We start from the raw sequence: 20,781 nt of genomic DNA, 5'->3' as shown, positions 1-20,781 counted from the left end.
GGGAGCAAGGGAGCATCCTATAGCTCTCCTATAACTGTTCTGAGACCAGTGCAGACAGACTGCACACTGGAGGTTAAGTCATCCACTAAATAGGGAGCAAGGGAGCATCCTATAGCTCTCCTATAACTGTTCTGAGACCAGTGCAGACAGACAGCACACTGGAGGTTAAGTCATGCACTAAATAGGGAGCAAGGGAGAATCCTATAGCTCTCCTATAACTGTTCTGAGACCAGTGCAGACAGACAGCACACTGCAGGTTAAGTCATGCACTAAATAGGGAGCAAGGGAGAATCCTATAGCTCTCCTATAACTGTTCTGAGACCAGTGCAGACAGACAGCAGACTGGAGGTTAAGTCTTGCACTAAATAGGGAGCAAGGGAGAATCCTATAACTCTCTATAACTGTTCTGAGACCAGTGCAGACAGACAGCACACTGGAGGTTAAGTCATGCACTAAATAGGGAGCAAGGGAGCATCCTATAGCTCTCCTATAACTGTTCTGAGACCAGTGCAGACAGACAGCACACTGGAGGTTAAGTCATCCACTAAATAGGGAGCAAGGTAGCATCCTATATCGCTCCTATAACTGTTCTGAGACCAGTACAGACAGACTGGAGGTTAAGTCTTGCACTAAACAGGGAGCAAGGTAGCATCCTATAGCTCTCCTATAACTGTTCTGAGACCAGTGCAGACAGACTGGAGGTTAAGTCATGCACTAAATAGGGTGCAAGGGAGCATCCTATAGCTCTCTATGCAGTTAAGTGCGTTCACTCCTAAAATCTGATCAAAAGTTCAGTTTCAGGCTGCAGATGATGTTTGGATCACTCAACATGTTTCACACACATGGGACAATGATCATCAGTTCATAGATTCAACATTTATAATGGATCACTTTATTTGAACATGATTGACAGTGATTGGATGATGCTGGACGTTACTTTGAATTATAATTAATTATGATCATTTATGATGTGATCATAACATGAATAATTAACACTCCTGAAACATCATAAACTATTTGATAAAATAGTATTTGGTATTACTTAAAATTGTACAACTTAATCCCGCTGGCCACATATGAGGACATCCATTATTAGTAAAACTATTCACTTTAAAATTATTTATTTTTTATTTTTGCTTGTTTATTAGGTGCTACTAGTTGCAAATCAAGAAGGGAAATATAAAAATGCACACATCAGTCAGGAGGTTAATTTTTAGGATTAGCTCCATTCACTTTCACTGTAAGTCTCATAGTAACCCAGATTTTGCCTTTTTTTTCTTTTCAAGAAAAGGAGGGATGAGTTGAGATACATTTCATGGTAATCAACATTATGCCAAAAATGCTGTCAATTTAGCTTAACTTATATTGAACCCAAAATATTCCTTAAATCAGTTATATATGTATATATGTAATATATTGTAAAATGCCAGAACAAGAAGGTCTATACATTACTAATATTCAAATGTTGTAAATACATGTAAACATCTGTTATACAGTATTTAAAATATGTATTATACATATTATATAATGATATAGTGTATTACAATATAATATTATAAGAAAAGGACCAAAGCAGGCATCAGATTTAGTTACAAAATTAAATGTATATGTTGCCATTATTATAACAAAATATTAAATATGCAATGATTCTAATATTTACACTGAAATATTTAATAAACATTTGATATACTATAACAGAGATTATCATTTAGAAATTTTAATATATTTAAGTATAAAATGTCAAGTTGACATATTCATTAGTGATACAAAGTTCTTTGCTTTTCAAGTAAATATACTGTAGCTTAAAAATGACCAAAAACACAATCAAACATTTAAAAATATATGTAAAAAAAAATCCTTCTAACATCATTAAAAATACAGGTATTTGTTGCAAGGCCCATGTTTAACAATATATTCTCACAGTATCCATCACAGCCATATTAAGAAAAATGAACGTAAAATAAAAACTAAATGTAAACTTTACCCTGCACACTCAACATACACAGTCTCACTCAATGTCTTCAAAAGCACACGCTAATGTGCATACAATCATGATCAAATATGCAACTGGACAAATACCAACACTCAGTCGCCAATAATACATTGCACATTCGCGAACACTCATCGTGAGTATTACGATACAGCTACTGACCAATGCAATCCTTCAAAAAGAGTTGACATCTGTAGATGATCCTTAGTCAAACTTCTTATAACCGTTATAAATTCCGTTGGCTTTCCCATTTCCAATCCGGTTGTGATTCCCATCAGCGGTCACACACGTGTCGAAGTGAAGATAATCAGTAAGGACTTTACAATAGATTGGATGCGTCATCAATAAGTCTTGGAGTGAAGCTGTAGGAATTGGGATACAAAATGAAATCATTTAAAATCTGGAAAATTCCAATTCAAATGGTAAAATATTATTTGCGCAACAAATTAGTCATTTTTGAGGTTTGCTGGTCGATATGACAGTGGTCTTGCACTTCATGTTGAGCAAAAGCAGCAGTCAATAGTTACAAATGCCTTTCTCATTTGATATTGTTTACTTGTGTACTAATGCAAAAAGGAGTTCCAATTGGTATTTAGTATACTTAAAACGAGATAGATCAAAACATTCAATAGGTACTACAAACGTACTCAGTATAATGTAATCTAATAGATTTAGTTACTGATTACATTTTAGTTGTACATTTTGATATAAGTACCAGATTACATTTCAGAAGTAATCTACCGACTCTCAATACATTAATATGCACTTTAAAAGTTTGAGTTGGGAGTAAAACAATAATTTAGTATTTAAAAAAGAATTCTACGTAAATGTTTTAGTCTGACTGACATTTTTGTGGTTCATCCAGCAGCTAATCAGACCACAACTGGCCTCTGTGTTTTCCGCCATGCTCCAAAAGACGGCTGTGACGTGCGACGTGTATATACACATATACATGTTACACTTCCTCAGTTGGCATACTTTCTTCAAATTTTCGATTACGCTTTGTATTGTATAATTAAACAGACAAATTAAGATTGTAGCTCGATTATAACAATGCACGTAAACGTATCGAATGTGTCGTAATTTGATTAACTCTTACCTTCTGTAGGTCGCCCCCTGGTGGTCAGCGCAGAGTAGATCTCCGCAATATCATTCTGAGGAATGCCCATCAGCGCCCCCATCAGGCAAGACAGATCATCTGCGCTCAGCAATCCATCATGGTCACTGTCGTACCACTGCACAATATATACGTAATTTTTAAATTAAGAATTGTTTAATCTCTAGATGGCTTGTTTAATCTCTAGATGGCTTGATTGCACATTCTGAAAATGGTTGGTTGCTGCATAATGCATTTTTAATCTGCATTTTGTCTTCTCTATGGTTCATTTGAAATGGTCTATTTCAGCCTATTTGTTTTAAAAACTACCGAGTAATAGCCAAGTCTTGACATTTGTTTTTCATATGATCAGGTGTTGCTCATATGACGCATTTTTGCTTATAACTTCACTGGATAAACAGAATATTATATATCACACACCGTTACTTAGAGGAGGAGATGATCTTTCAAACAAGCCCACACACAAAGTAATTGAATGCATAGATCATTAGATAATCGACACGATGCACAATGTGCACACAGCATCTGGCTGAAAACACATTAGGCGTGTTCGACTTGAACTGCATCTCGATTTACCAATCAGCGAGATCTGCTGGTTGCAGTCGGGGGAAGAGTTCAAAAGAATGCAGTCAAGCTGGTCACTTTGCCCTTACCGTCGTATGCTGAACCGACATCAGTCAAGGCTTGCAGATGGAGTGGAATTCAGATAGATCGATGTTTGAATTTTAAACAAAATAATCAGAAACTGTTCATTTGAAATGTTCATGTACTTCTTAATACAGTGCCCATTGGGTGTGCAAGAAGAAAGTCCAATAAAAGAATAAACATGATATTACTATGACAAACATAATATAAACTGCGATGAAGTGCCGATATAAAAACAGAGGTGTCAGAATAAACACCTTGGTAACGGCATACAATCACACTACTCTTATTTCTGCTACAGACGGACAAAGCAGTAGTAGTAAGAGTAGTATGTGAAGTACCCCATAAAACACGGGTAGCCATTGTCACATTGCGAGTCTGGCCAATTGTGAATAATCATCAGAGCTTGTGCAGCCGCTCTGGAGAAACTGCGGCGGCCATGCCAGACGGCTGCTCTCATATCACACGTGCGGTACTTTGATGGCATATGTTACGGTGACGCAGCGATGGCGCGACGCAAGTCGGACAACATTTCTAACTGACATGCGCTGCTTCAAGTCAAGCACCGATCGGTCTGCACAGCGCAGCATTAAGTCAAACACACCTGTTATATTTCCTGGATCAGATGCATCATCAGAAATGATGTAGCACCATGGAACACTAAACCAATCAGATTGGGTTTAAATCGGTGCACAAACAATCCATATTTGGGCAGAGAGACATGTGATTTGTAACGGTTACATATGGCCACCAGGAGATGGCGCCAAATACATGACACAGACTCAATGATGACTCAAATGACACAGAATGAAACTCATTCTGTGAAATCTCATGACTAAAATCATGTCTGCATGCTATGCAAACCTTTAGTCATTGTTGTGTTTGCATGTGTAATTAGTTCTTATGTACAATTATTATCTTTTATTTGTTTGAAGACCCTTTTAGACACTTCGATAAATTTTTGTACACTATGATAAATTATTTTTGTAATGCTATAACTTTTTATTGCTTTGTCGTATCAATACAAAATTGTACTCACAGCTGACATTATTGGGAACAAAACAGGAGCTATCTTATTTACTAGGGGTGTGACGAGATCTCATGCCACGTGATCTTGTGACTATTAATATGTGACGATTTTTCTCGTCGAGGTGAAAAGCGGTCTCAAGATATCAGCTTGATGGAGTGTGAGGGTGAAATTAGCATAGAAGATGTCACTGCCACTTTAAATCATTTATGTGGCAGCATTTTGGGTACCCAGAGGAAACAATAAATGGCGACAGAGTGATAAACAAGACACGAACAATATGTAATCACTGTAAGAAAATAGTGGCGTATACCGAGACACCTACAGAACCACCACAGCGCTCAACTACCGTTTACAATGCTAGCGTATTGTTCTGTCCTTTACTGCATGTACTGCATTCATCCTCCGAAAAACAGAACTGAAGTGATTCATTACAAGATGATTAGTTCAAACATTTCAAAATGCACCTGCATTGTTTTGCGACTTTCAGTCAAATAGAAGACTAGTGTATGGTCTTCCAGTCATATATTTCGTCAATGAAGATTTCTTAAAAATAGTGTTAAAATATCGTCTCATTCTTGTGAACCCAATATCGTGAGCCAAGTGTATTGTCACCCCCCTATTATTTACACTCAGAGATATATAATGTTAAATCAAGTTGGGGTTTTTTGGGTTATTTGTCAGCAGTTTCTTAGGCAGAGCGTCTCAGAATTGATCATAATCAATATCATTAAAAATATAAAGTTTTTACAATGATATCAAACACTTGACCCTCCTTGTTTTTTATTTTTTGAGTTGTTGAGCCTTTAATGTTGGGTATGCCACTGAAACAGGAAATCTCTAAAAACAGCCTCAGAGCTTAAAGGGTGAAAAGAATTTAGCATGTCACACAAAAGGACGTCAATGTGGCAGGGCAGAGGGCTGGGCCGGGTCGTGATCCTACACACCCGGTCCCGTATTAGGCTAATCAAGCCTCCGTGAGGGATAAAGGTCGACTGCAGAGGATCGTGCGGGAGGGAGAGATAGTTTACGGACATGTCCGTCGTGTGTGTTTGTGTCCTAGTTTTAAGTTTCTCATTAAAATATTATTTATATCGTCAAGCCCGTTCTCGCCTCCTCCTTGTCGTTGATCAATTTACACTGGTGCCGAAATCCGGGAAGGAGGAGGGATATGCCGTTGTAGAGTTCTCGCCACTACCGTCCACCACAACGGAGCAGCCGTGGCCATCTGCCGGGGGACGAGGAGCCCAGCCGCCTGGAAGGGGACGATGGTCGCCGACCGCGAGGGGAGAAGGGGCTCCTAACCTACCGCCTGGAGCGGTCAGGGCCGTTGCCAGGTGCGCAGGAGTCTGCTACTGGCCGCTGAAACGCAGCGGGGTTTGAGACCGCCGACTGTGAGCGGGGAGGGGCTCGCTGCCGACCGCGTGGAGCTGGAGAACCGCTGCCAGGGGCGAGGGAGACCCCTTCTGTTCCCCGAGAATGCGGCGGGGCGTTCCGTCTGCCAGGGGCTGGAGGTCTGCCTCTGATCTGCCCAGAGAGGTGCGGCTGTCGTTCGATAGAGGGTGGAGGAGTGGCCGAGGAACAAGCTGCAGCGCATTAGAGAACTGGCGAGTAAGAGTTTTTTTTCTCTCTCTCTCACTGCTGCTCCGTGTTGGCCTTTTCCCTCTCTTTTAAATTTTACAGTGTTTTTTGGGGGGTACTACACTGTTACAGGAAGTACCCCCCCAGTTTAATTATTTTCCCTCCCCTTGTCCCCTCCCTCGTCCAGGTAGACAGGGTTGACCTGCTGGCAGATGGGGCTTCGGGCACGCCCTCCCCCAGGGAAAGAGGGGGTGTACGTCATGCTGGGGGCTCCCCAGCCTGAGAGAACGAGGGAGGAATGTGGCAGGGCGGAGGGCGGGGTCGAGTCGTGATCCTACACACCCGGTCCCGTATTAGGCTAATCAAGCCTCCGTGAGGGATAAAGGTCGACTGCAGAGTATCGTGCGGGAGAGAGAGATCGTTTACGGACATGTCCGTCATGTGTGTGTTTGTGTGTCTGTTTAAGTTTACTATTAAAATATTATTTACACCGTCAAGCCGGTTCTCGCCGCCTCCTTTCCATTGATCCCTTTACAGTCAGCTACCCACATATTTTTCAGCAAGCTTAAGCAATGTATGGTTAAATATTTGACACAACACACACACACACACACACACACACACACACACACACACACACACACACACACACACCCTTACCGTGAATGCAGTGTGTAAGAGTGACTCCAGACTTCTAAATCCAGATACAGCGCACACACTCAAACAAATCTGTTTCAAATCCACAGTCTCATCCTGCAATATAGACACACATTCATGATTATCAATGCCATGACATTCTTTGAAGTTTGTGCATAATGATTTTTGGATGAACTATTCCTTCACACACTGCATTACCTTAGAGTACAACGAGCAGATCTTTACTGCCGCATTTTTGTCAGCGAGTCCCAAAAGAGCGGTCAGGTGATCTGATGTTACCATAGTGCTTTGCCCCGAGTGACAGCTGTCAATCATGCTGTTCATCACCGTTTCTATGCGAGCGTTACCAAGACTGCAGGTGAGAAGTGTAAGAGGAGAATGTAAATAATATGTTATGTTGTACAGAAGATTATAAGATGTGTGTACATGGACATACTTCTATACCCAACACATTTCTGCATTTTAAAATGTATTTGAGACATATTTGTAATATTATGTTATGCACACACACACACCCACACACCACACACACACACACACACACACACACACACACACACTCACACACACACACACACACACACACACACACACACACACACACACACACACACACACACACACACACCCGTGCTGGTGGAGCAGTCGGATGGTCTCTTGAGCTGGCGATTCCAGTGGAAGTGAGATGTTTCCGAGCTTTCGAACTGGAAAACTACCCTCCATCACATAATCTGTAGCAGGAACACCCAGAGCTCTACGAGACACCAAATAAAGTACATTCATTTAATATAAAATATGGCTATACTTTATAAGCAATATTATGGGTCAAATACATCTTAAATACGACTTCATGTTGCCGATTACAACAGGATGTAACGAAACTTGTCTCTCAGTTTGTTAAAACAAATGGAAATTACTTTCACACTAATGCGATATTCTATATCAAAGAAACCAAATTCCAGAAACTCCCCAGGCTAAAAATGTGTTAACACTCGGTCCTGAGGAAATAATCATAAATGATGTTGAAAACCAAATTATGAAATGCCATGGATCAAGATTTACGAGTTAACCACTATTTCGAAGTAGAATTTTCGCCTATGATTTTGAGTAAAACAACAGCTCAAAAAAATAACCTTAGAAAGGTGTCAGAGTCCTTATTTTACTTCTAAACAGAGATTGGGTGGTCCGTTACTAAAAGCAGTTGACTTCAGCAATCCTTGTTGCATTATACGCCAATGGTGCGAGTCCAAATATGGGAAAAACACACATTTTGTGTTGTTTTTTCAGAATTGGAGTGCCTATAACTCAAGAAGTATTAAATATATCTTAATATCCTTTTAGAGTCTGTTTCAGAACAAACTTTACTTTCAGTATCTTCATTTTTAAGGCCCTATATGGTTCAGTCCCAGAGAAATGGGGCTCTCAATGTGGCTCCATTTCAGCCATTTTCAACGAAACACCAAATGTGGGCCACATGGTATAAAGCCAGTTTATTCATGTCCAACAAAACAGTACAAATAAATGTTGAAACTAGAAATGCACCATTATTAATTTACATAGAAACGAATGACAAAATCGCCATTTTCGAGAGTCCAAAAATACAGTATTATTACGAATAAGTGACACGTGTGGCTCTTTAGTTGGATTTCAGACATTTGAAATAAAATGAATCATTACGGGTCCAAACACCAAAGATGCTGAAACTATTTTGTAATTTCTGATTTTGATCTTTTTGCCCTAAAAGTGTCATAAACTCTAAATCATAGAGATTCCAAACTTTCACCAGTAAAACAAAATAAAAATCACTAAATGCTAAATTTTGACCTGGGGTCCTCTGGTTGAGTTGGCATGGAATGACCCCACAGTTTTTACAATAGAGGTTGATGTGACAAGTGTTGGTTTAAAAGCTGATAGATTACAATCTTTGGGAGTCAAGTCTCTTGTAATGACTTTTGATGCACTGCTCATTTGCATACAGTTCAACTATCTTAAACGGTCTCTGTAGGTCACTAGAGTTTGGAACAGATTCACAGTCGGTTGACTTACTCGGCCATGAGTTTCTGTACGTTCTCGGCATACAAGTCTGGGTTCTGCTTCTCTTCCTGTGATGGTGTGTAGACTGGCATGAACTAGAACCAATCAGATCAAAGACAGAAGGATGATTTAGTTGGATTCTATCGGTCACAATCGAGAACACTGGATGTGATTGGCTCTTAGATATGTCAATCAAACATGAGCTCCACCTACCTCTACAGTAACGCTGGTGTAGAGTTGAGAGGTCGTGTGCCACAGTGCTTTAAACCTTAAATTAAAAGAAACAAATCAAGAATATATGAACACAGAATAATCAGTTTGATTCATTATGATGTCATTTAGTCTCAATTCTGATTGGATGCCAGAACATCAAATTAATTCTATATTCGGGTGAATGACATGATGCTTTTTTTCTGATCTATTTAAAAATAATAAAAAAATGCTTGTTTTACTACGATTCTCACTAAAAGCAGCAAATAATAATACAAATTATAAAACTCTTTTGGAATCACCATTTATTATCATTTCTTAAAATAAACAGTGAAACAACAACTTTTGCCCACCAAATCAAAGTCAAGTGATGCAACCAAGATGAAGGTCTCCACTCATGTTTTGTCATGTGGCAAAAATAATAATAAAATAAGAGTCCCCCTTTAGGCGCTCATGAATGTGTGAAGTAAAAATAAATAAACTACAATAGTTTTTATTTGTACATTTATATTAAAAGCCTCATTTTTTTTAGCTCAAATGAAGTAACCCTAAGAAAACATCTTGATATTAGTGACTCATTTTCATAAAATCTGTCACACACACACACACGCACACTACTGTGTGTGTGTATAATAATAATAATAATATATATATATATATAAATAAAAAAATTCAGATAATTAAAACGCATGACATTCCTGTAGCAGAAGCGTTAATCATTGATAAGACAATACAAAAAGCGGCTTTAGAATACAATGTATTATTTACTATCATATTATTGATCATAAGTCAATCATTGACACACAGTTCCCAGTAATCCATTACACAAGTGAATTTATCAATCCGAGATTTATTATGAGGGCTTGTTTAAGGACGCGTCAGACATGCTTGTGTAGCGTCTCGGGTGTGTTGCATCATAAACATACAATGTTTTGGTCACTGTGTGAAGTTAAATATAGTTTAATACTCAATCTTTAAACACATCTTGAGATCTCTTAGTTCAGATTTGCGCTCCATCAAGTGTTTGAACGCAAGAATGTAACACATGTTTGTGTTGTTCTGCTGAAGTGTTTTCTTCACCTTATAAACTGTGTGTTGCTCATACAGCTGAAGTTTCACTTACTGCCCCCTGGAGTAAACAGGTGGTACTACAAGCATTTCTCAGGAATCTTGCGATTAATTGCGTTAATTTTTTAACTCTAAAATTAATCGCACTGAATTAACGCATTAAATCGACAGCCCAATTATAATTATATATATAACATTTTTAAATATTTAAAGATTACCATGTATAATTATTTCATCATTATATATTGAGTTATTGTTATATGAGGGGCTTTCAGCAAATATTTGTATATGCGATTAAATAATCGGGACACCATTTAATTAATTAAATTGACAGCCCTAATACACACACACACACACACACACACACACACACACACACACACACACACACACACACAGAGATATATATATATATATATATATATATATATATATATATATATATATTATACACATACTGTATGCGGTTGAATATATATACTGTATTTATATATACATTTATTGAACATTGTCAGTAAATAATTAAATTATATTAATAAATGATCTTTTATTATATTGCAGTTACTGCTATATTTTACAGTGATTTTACAGGAAAATCCAGACCCATCTTTTACATTTTACACTGATGCAAATGTTCAGGCAATGTATTACAAGTGTTGCTTCCAGCAGTACATACTTACCATGTGTTCTTGCATAATGAATTGTGCTCTCGTACATTTCTGAATGCAACACACTAAATCCTGCTTGTGTAGCTAAAATCAAGCGCTAGCGTGCAGTAGAGCATGTTTCTGCCAGTAATGTGTTGTCAGTGGAATTTACCATTTACAAACCATCAAACGTGGTAAAAATCACTGTAAGACATGGCCTTGAGTGGATCATTGCTTTAAATTGCTCCAGTTACTTAATCATTTATAATTATACGTACAAAACTCAAATAATTTATGTCAGACTTTTAAAACATTCAGATGAACAGAGGAATTTTTATGCCTTCTTACCAAGTCGTTCCTTTCCAAGTCCAGCGAACGGTGTCCTGTGAAGACATTTAAAAACATGACTTTCTCTTAGAGAGTATAACATTTATGAATATTATATATGATTATTATACAACATGATAGGTGTGACAACTTCCGTCTAGTGCCGTTTCATTATCTTAACCAGCTCTCATATATAGTAGTCAGCATGCGAGTGATGTACAGTTACATAAACACAGCTAATATTAGCATCACACAGTGCCAATAACACACTCACTAGTTTATTAGGATAGTGAAGCAACACGGGTTGAACGGGAACACCAGCCAGAAAAGCACCTGTGAAGAGACAGATATTAAGAGGGGAAGACACAAATGACCGCTCTACTAGATCTCCGAATGTCTGTGGCTTTGTTCCAATACATAGTGAGCTGTCTTGCTGCCTACGTAGTACCCTAACTGAAACAGAAACTCTTAAGTCACCAATTTTAGTGATTGAGTATTATAGTGGTGAAGAAGTTTAGCGTCTTCGTTTGACTCGTTCCGTGTAATGCGTGTCCAAAAGACGAGGTCCACACAATCCACACGAACATAGTACCACTTAGCATCTGACCAGCGGTAATAACGGTGTTAGTCGGTTTGAACGTGAACCCCGCATCGGTGTGTAAATTACGATATCGTGGCAAGTCTACTTTTTACTCAAACGTGCTAATGGCAAACTCTATTTAAATCAATTTTCTGTTGAGTTGTTAGCTTAAACATGCTAATGTCTGACTATATTGAAATCAGTTGAGTGCTATTTGTTGGGCTGGGAATTGACTGAGATTTTCGATTTGATCCAAATTCCATTCATTCATCTTCAACCGTTTATCCGAAGTCGGGTCGCGGTGGCAGCAGCTCCAGCAGGGGGCCCCAAACTTCCCTATCCCGAGCCACATTAACCAGCTCTGACTGGGGGACCCCGAGGCGTTCCCAGGCCAGTGTGGAGATGTAATCTCTCCACCTAATCCTGGGTCTTCCCCGAGGCCTCCTCCCAACTGCACGTGTCTGAAACACCTCCCTAGGGAGGCGGCCAGGGGGCATCCTTACCAGATGCCCAAACCACCTCAACTGGCTCCTTTCGACGCAAAGGAGCAGCGGCTCTACTCCGAGCTCCTCACGGATGACTGAGCTCCTCACCCTATCTCTAAGGGAGAAGCCCGCCACCCTTCTGAGGAAGCCCATTTCGGCCGCTTGTACTCGTGACCTAGTTCTTTCGGTCATGACCCAGCCTTCATGACCATAGGAGAGGGTAGGAACAAAAATTGACCGGTAGATCGAGAGCTTTGCCTTTCGGCTCAGCCCTCTTTTCTGGACAACGGTGCGATAGAGCGAGTGAAATACCGCCCCCGCTGCCCCGATTCTCCGGCCAACCTCCCGCTCCATTGTCCCCTCACTCGTGAACAAGACCCCGAGGTACTTGAACTCCTTCATTTGGGGCAATACCTCCTTCCATACCCGGAGTACGCACTCCATCGGTTTCCTGCTGAGAACTATGGCCTCAGATTTAGAGATTTAAAATTGATTGATCCGAATTCATTTTTGAATATTTTATTATAATGTCCCTGTTGCTTACATTGGACAATTTCCTTACTGCCGACAATTTCCTTACTTTTGGTTGCATTTTGATCACAAATTCCATCTATAAATAACCTATATTGAAATTGCATATATAATACTGTTACATGTTTATTGTTAACATGCATAAAAATATAAATACGTGTAAATATTACTAATTATGTAGAACAAGTGCAAAAAATTGTACTGTCTCTTTAAGAACAGGGGCAGTTCAGCGAGTGTCCCGCAGAAGTGTTTCAGATGAGCGCATATTAACGAGAGAAGGGTTGAATGGCTTCTTTAGCAAATTCGTGCTATGTGATTTTAGAATTAAATGTTTCTTTTTGTTGTTTTTAATAAATAACAGACTGTAAATAACAGAAAAGATATTAAAAGAGCCTAATACGGGACCGGGTGTGTAGGACCCAGCCCCGCCCTCCGCCCTGCCACAAGGGACAATCCCCCCGGAGCAACCTGGATTAAGTGTCTTGCTCAAGGATACAATGGTAGTGGCTGTGGGGATCGAACCAGCAACCTTCTGATTACAGTTATGTGCTTTAGTCCACTACGCCACCACCACTCCTACTTCCGGGTGATATGAGCGCAAAGTGATTGTCTGACCGGGGGTCTTTGCGTGATATGAGAGTGAAGATATTGTCTGTGTTCAGCAACTGCTTTCGGGTCCTTGAATAACGTTTAACGTGCGAGTAAGGGCAAACGGTGGACATTCTGGTGCCCTCCTAGGGTAAGATGGTGCCCCCCTAGGGAGCTGGTGCCCTACGCAGACTGCCTAGTCTGCTTATAGGGAGCGGCGGTACTGTTAATCATACTCGGATGCGTATCATCACAGACGCTGATTAAAATCCATTGTGATTCTGTCATTCTGCAGATATCATGGAAGAGCTACTAATGACAGAAACAAATAAATGTAAAATATCCATCAAGGTTTTGGTGCATTTTAAAATATAACCTTGTGAAAGCCAATCAAACCAAAGCAAATGCAACATTTGAACTATTTTAGCCCCTGTTTCGGAACAATCAAGCAAGCCGCAGGTCTGAAAATGCCCCAAATCACTCTATTGCACTCTATTACTCATGTTGCTATTTTGTGTCAGAGAGAGATTGTTGCAGCAAGTCGTTATGTGCGTCACCCCTCGGCAAGTGTGTCATACTTCTCAGCAAACAGTCTGCATGTGTGACACCCTCGGCCAAAATGAGTTGTTGAGTCTGCTAGTGTAGAGCCAGCTCTAGCAGACAGCATAATCTTCCGGAGCAGTCTTGGCGTCAGGAGAGTGCCTATAATACCGTAGGCCTAAAGTACACTCTTTCTGAAGCATGCACACTACGACTGCTTTGTGATACCGATTAGTTCAGGCTTCAGGCACGTGCGCAGATGACGCGCAAGGTCACAAAAACTAGACTGCGTGTGGACTCTGCTGATGACGATATTTTAGGCCGAAACATACTCTTACGCAAGTACCCAAATGCAGACTCTTCTACACAAGCTCGATTTCACACGTTATTGCGTTCCAAAATGTGTCACAAAGAAATCCAGAGTAACTCATTGCTTGTACGCGTTGCATTATCTAAGTCGCCACAATGGGCGCAGTAGCGGACATTAGTGTCAACTGTCTGCTTCGATGGAGAGATTTTACTTTCAAGTCAACTACTGTCATATCAGAGCAACAGTTTGAAGACAATATTGGTAAGCAAGTAGGTTAAAGTTAGTATTTACAGCAACTTACCTGAACAGTAACACATCTGGTTTTATAGCGCAATCGTTAGAAGGTAACTTGAGTACGGAGGTTTGTTACAAACACAGCAATGCAGAATTGCATGATTGGCATGTTCAACCGGATCACGCACTGGCAAGTGCTCTGGTCTGCATTTGCATACTTGTGTAAAGTATGTTTCAGTGGCACGTGAAAAAACGCAGCAGCCTTTAAATGCTGTCTATGTAGGCAGCTCACTAAGGTTTGGAACAGGACCTGTGTGTGTTTGTGTATTATGCGATCATACCTGGTTTGAATTTGATCAGAGCGTGTCCATTAGTCGTAGTTCCTTCTGGGAACATCAACATCTGCCAAAGAGAAGAATACAAACAGTGAGTGAACATGAACATACCCGCAATTACTATTGGAGTCACAGTGTCTCAGTGTGTGTGTTGTCGTACCTGAGGCCAGTGGCCGTTAGATGTGAGTCTCTCTCGGATCTGAGACACACATTTCTTTCTGGATTCAGGATCTTTTCTGCTCACTAACACGGACTGATTGAACTCCATAAGTGCTGCAATGGAGAGAGATCATCTTACAATTTATTTTCAATTTAATAGGATGGGTTCAATACAAGTTAAGCTCAATCAACTCAGCTCAGCCTGATCCAAAAATATACTTTTTTCTTATTTGACATTATATATCTCAGGGTGTAAATGAGGTCGCACTGAAAAACTGCTTTTGTTTTGTTTCACAATCATGTCACCTCCAATGAAGCTAAATTTTGTGTTGATTTGACGAGCAATTAAGAGATATAGCATCACAAAATTTATTTATTCTAGTGTACAAAAGCCTCTCCAAACATATAAAAAAATGACTGTACAGAAGAACCAATTACACAACAATGATTAAAGGTTTACTCTCACTCCAAAGCACGCAAGCATGAGTAACAATATCTCATTCAGTTCCACTCTGTGCCATTTGAGTCACCATTGAGTCTGTGTCATGTACTTGGGGCCATCTCCTGCAGGCCATATGTAATTACAGTGAACAATCCTCTCTGCCCATATTTGGATGACTTCCACTTCTGGTTGCAGCTCTCTGAATCCTAATACGATTGGTTTAGTGATCCATGATGCTGGATAACGTACTACATAATTTCTGATAAAGTCATCTGATCCAGCAAAGCTAATGTGTTTTTAGCCAGATAGCACATAATGTGCTATGTTCGTCTTGTGCTGCGTGTGGATTATCTAATGATCTATGCATCCGATTATCTTGTGTGTGGGCTTGTTTGAAAGATAACATCCCCCTCAAAATAAAGGTATGCGTTATGTTTATTTTTTAAGAAGTTATAAGCGAAAAACGTAGCATATAAGCAACACCCGTTAAAAAGTATGTCAATGATATGTACTTCGCTATTAATCTATATTTTTTACCTGTGAGTAAAACAAATAGGCTGGTTGTACTTTAATCTGACAAATTACTATTTGATCAGTTTTATGTTTTCAGCACAAAATTACTTCAGATTTGTCTTTCAAAGCAATTGTTCAGTTTTGGTCAATGCCTACATGCACTGGAAAGTAGAGCTTCTAATCTTTCAAAAAAATATATATTTCGTGTTGGTCAAGAATGTTGTTATTAATATTTCGATGATTATTTTTTTCTCGGTGGGACAGAAAGGTACGCAGAAAATATTATTATGAGATTTTAAAAAAAATCACACCAAAATCACATTAACACATTTTTGTTTTGTTTTTCTCCCCTTTTTCCTCCCAATTTGGAATGTCAAATTCCCAATTCGAACTCGCAACTCCAGGGGTGGTAGCCAGCATCTTTACCACTGAGCTACCCAGGAACCCAACACACATCTTGTGGCTATACTTGTGTCTCACTGTAACCCAGAGTTTTGCTTAAAGAAAAGGAGGGGTAAGTCAAAAATTGCCACAAATGCTGTTGATTGAGCTTAACTTGTATTAAACCTGGAATACTCCTATAAGCTCGATGGTGTTTACCCTAAAAATGGTGTTTACAGTAATGCACTTACAAAGTAAGTCTAAGGGGCGAGACACTGCACCTGGACAAATGTTCAAATACGCACTGTTTCTAAAGTATAGCCACAAGGCTTAAACATTATATGCGTGAAAATAAGATTAGTGTGAGAACATTGTTACTATATGTAAAACACTGTTTACACACAGCAAAATCCACCCACCGGTAAAACATGACTAGAGATTCATCGGCCTATAAAAGTAGTCCCACTGCTAAAAGGACCATTTAAACTCAAATAACACATGTTGGTACAAAATAATTAATTTAAGCCATTTAATAAAAATATGGGCTGGATGTGTCTACTTTTAAACCCTCCAATACACTTGCCCATTGATAGTTACCAAGAGGGCCAGTGTTAAGCATCTACTCACCTCCAATAACGGGTAGTTTGGCGTTCTCTGAACGGGACACTACGGTCGGTAGACCCGTCACGCACAGAATCAGCATGTCCAGGAAACTGCTGTGAGGTGCCACGGCCAACACAGGAGCTTCCTTTAGACCCGCCTGATGCCCTTTGACCTTAATCCACAGGAAACCCACAGAGAAGAAGATCGCACGGCTGAGGAAGAGGATGATGTGATGGAAGAACCACCGACGCCACCCCTGCACAGGCTCCGCCCGCTCAGACTCCGAGAGGCCGGCGAATCGCAGTCGTGCGAAGGGCCACGCCAGCAGGAAGAAGAGGGTGGCGAGAGTAACGCGAACAGGAAACAGAACAGAGCCTATAATGATTCCCTAAAAAAACAAAAAGACACGTTTACAAGAACCAGGTTTTTAATGGTCAGAATTACGGCGAAGCGATATATTCACGACTTTTTCTAGTGATATAAACAATGTGGCTTAATTATAGAATTATTATAATGACAAATGTCTTTGAAATAAACAGCATGCTGAATTGCACTAATTGAAAAGTAAACGCATTGCATTAACAGTGCTTGCATTGTTTTGGGGATGTAATTTCACATGCGTTAGAGCGCCACCTACATATCAGATCTGTGTACATTGTGATGGAATGTGATGGAGCAACAAATCTCTTTTCTGGTACTTGCTGCCAGTGGAATAAAATGACATTTTGTTAAGTGAGGTGGAGTGAACAGAACCAGAATTACATGTTTCAAAGTTAGGACAACAACAACAAAAAAGTTTGGGTTTAAAAAAAATATATGTTTATCATAAAACTATAAACAAATACAATATTTAAGGAGAATTTGAGTCTTTATTTAAAACATTTTTTTTTGTATTTGGGGTGTTCTCTGAAAACTTAGACTAGTTGTTTTGCAATTAGTCCACAGTAAGTGTGAATGGTAAGATTATAAGTTTGAGTGTTAAAAATTGGGGACGGCAGCCAAAAGACACGCCAGAGTTTAACCCTTGTGCATCAATAATAAAAAAGGTGCTCAGAGGTCCTTAAAGGGTAACTAAACACCTGCTCAGAGTCTGACTCCACCCACTAGAAATATTTGAAAATGCAGGAAAAGTGGGCAGACCCCGGCGGGGATAGAGGGGACGAACCGCGGGGGGGCTGAGCGGGGGGCACCTGAGACTCGTAGTGACGGATTAATTGACAGCTGCTGTCAGACTCTATGTTATTATTATTATTCCTCACACGGTCGCAAGACGACATGTACATGAATCTGGCGTGGTGAGCTGGAACCTGCTTACGTCAGCTGTCACCGCTTACGTCACGAAGTACCGCAAACAGCCAATAGGAAAATTCAACTGCAGTAGCCACCGTTCAACCTGTAGAGGGCAGCACTCAGACGTTTTTACACCATATGGTAGAATTAAAACACTTTATACACAAATGTCAAAAAAATTACTTGAATCAATGACCAGTACTAATAAAGCCCCATGCTTACAGATCATTAACTAAAAAAAGTTGGTTTAGGGTTTAGTTACCCTTTAAAGGACAAAAATGTCCATGTCAAAAAACTGCCATAATAAAATTATATATTAATATTATTTTCCACTTTCACTGACTTTTTCATAACTACCAAAAATATTCATTAATTTACAGGATTTTTATCCTGTAAATGCCAGTTTGTTTATATAATGACACTGTTGATTTTAAGAAAGAAAAATGAATGAAATAAATGAATTATTTTCCATATACTAAATGCTTAGAAACATGTATTTATTAATTTCGATTATCACAGTCTGGGATATGTCAATGATAATCAACAACATTGAATTTGATGCATTATAATTTTTTGGGCATTTTCAGTATTAACACACACGCGCGCGCACAAATACGCGCACACACACGACCTTCGAGGACAAAAACGTCCCTGTCAATAAACTGCCATAAAAATATTATATATATTAGGGCTGTCAATCGATTAACATTTATAATCAAGTTAATTACATGGTGTCCCGATTATTTAATCGCATATACAACTATTTGCTGAGAAAGCCCCTCAATATAACAATAACTCAATATATAATGATGAAATAATTATACATGTTTCTGTTGTGTGTCTGCTGAAGGGTTTTCTTCACTGTATAAACGGCACATTGCTCATGCAGCTGAAATGACATTTACCGCCCCCTGGAGTAAACAGGTGGTACTACAAGCATTCCTCAGGAATCTTCCTTATTATGGTCCGGGGGCATTGCGAATTGCGTTCATTTTTTAACACGTTTTTTGTCAAATTAATCGCACCGAATTAACGCATTAAATCGACAGCCCAAATTAATATTATTTTCCACTTTCACTCATCAACAGCAGTCCTGATCATAACTACCAAATATTCATTGATTTTAAGCCTTTAAATTACAGTTTTTTTTTTATAAAATGCCACAGTTGTTTATTTACACGCACATACATTTCTCAATACACACATACAAAACAAACACTGTCATCCATACCAACACACCCACACAAGTTTATCTGCATCATGTATTCAGTTGTCCTGCAGGTCTCTATAATACAGGAAACAGTGAAAAGGGGAAAAGCTTGTATTTGCTCCACAGGATAAACATGACAACAATGGCAGCATCTGGTGGAAAATATTGAAAATGTAAATGCTGAAACCGGAAAAAAAGAATAATATCATAGAATTCGCGATTTTATGCATTAATGGCACTAAGGTCAAATATTGCAATTTTAATGTGTTTCAATGGGGACATTTTTGTCCTGAAGGTCCCGAGCGTAACTATTGTTTACACAGTGCGTTATAGATGTGTTATAGGAACTGAGGTTGAAATATCACAATTCACCCAAACATACCTTAGACAAAAATGTATGACATTGGCATCAACAGCCAAAATTATCTGCATGTTTTCCATTTTAAAACTACTGGTGATGGAACATGACATGGGCGTTTGTTTACGTATTCATAACGACTTTTTCCGATGACAGTATCGAGTTACCGCAGTTTATTGTAGTAACAATCACTACATTAACTTTGGTTACCTACATGTTTGTGAGTGAAATCTTCCTTAAATGGACTTCCGGCCGCTCACACGCGTCATAGAACCGAACACACGAGAGCCGAACACACGAGAGCCGAACACACGAGAACCGAACACACGAGAACCGAACACACGAAATGATCTTACCTGAATCCGCTGAACTCTTGATAAACTCAGTTCATGGACGAATGGATGGGACCGTCCGTCATACATCATCAAAACACGCTCAAATGACTCTGAAATCACAGTCTGACAAACGCGTATGAGTCCTTGGTGAACAATACAAAAAACGTCAAAGATCTCAAATAAAAAAATAAATAAGTTTAGACAGCGATACTACAAGAACACTTAGACATACCAGCCCTATATAGTACACATACATGTGTAGAAAGCAGTCAAATGTGATCGAGCTCCGAGAAATAACAACACACGCCTTCAGACACGAATGATACACATACCTAGCCTGACCCCGCCCCCTTAAACAAAAACATTAATTACCACGCCCCTCACATGTATACATAATTTAATGACCACGCCCCTTAACACAAACGCACAGCCCTGTTTCATCACTATAGAAACTCAAAACTTTCAACTTATAAGTCACTGTTCACAGCCTCTAATTAATACATTCAAGTATCAAGTACAAAAGGTTTGTAAATATAACGGACAAGACAAAACATAGTATTTTAAAATATGGAACTGTTAAAGTT

At 39.4% G+C, this 20,781-nt stretch overlaps 1 protein-coding gene across 2 annotated transcripts; it reads right to left on the bottom strand.

Annotated features, from left to right (window-relative positions):
* Positions 1-895: 895 nt before the first annotated feature.
* Positions 896-20,488, bottom strand: LOC127617286 (lysophospholipid acyltransferase LPCAT4-like). 2 transcript variants are annotated; one of them, XM_052089241.1, is made up of 14 exons: positions 20,430-20,488; positions 20,219-20,320; positions 17,029-17,392; positions 15,067-15,179; positions 14,913-14,973; positions 11,578-11,636; positions 11,325-11,359; positions 9,265-9,319; positions 9,064-9,146; positions 7,646-7,771; positions 7,216-7,369; positions 7,021-7,113; positions 3,090-3,225; positions 896-2,352 (listed from the first exon to the last, which is right to left on the bottom strand). In XM_052089241.1, the coding sequence occupies exons 1-14, from the start codon at positions 20,451-20,453 to the stop codon at positions 2,195-2,197; spliced, it is 1,563 nt and encodes a 520-aa protein (XP_051945201.1). In that variant the 5' UTR covers positions 20,454-20,488; the 3' UTR covers positions 896-2,194. The 2 variants fall into 2 exon arrangements, with proteins under 2 accessions (XP_051945201.1, XP_051945210.1); XM_052089250.1 differs by having other exon boundaries at positions 20,219-20,340; positions 20,430-20,466.
* Between the last annotated feature and the right edge of the window lie 293 nt (positions 20,489-20,781).

The sequence above is a fragment of the Xyrauchen texanus genome, chromosome 2 (assembly GCF_025860055.1).
Source record: "Xyrauchen texanus isolate HMW12.3.18 chromosome 2, RBS_HiC_50CHRs, whole genome shotgun sequence".
Lineage (NCBI taxonomy): Eukaryota > Metazoa > Chordata > Actinopteri > Cypriniformes > Catostomidae > Xyrauchen > Xyrauchen texanus.
This window is presented reverse-complemented; position numbering and strand designations above follow the sequence as displayed.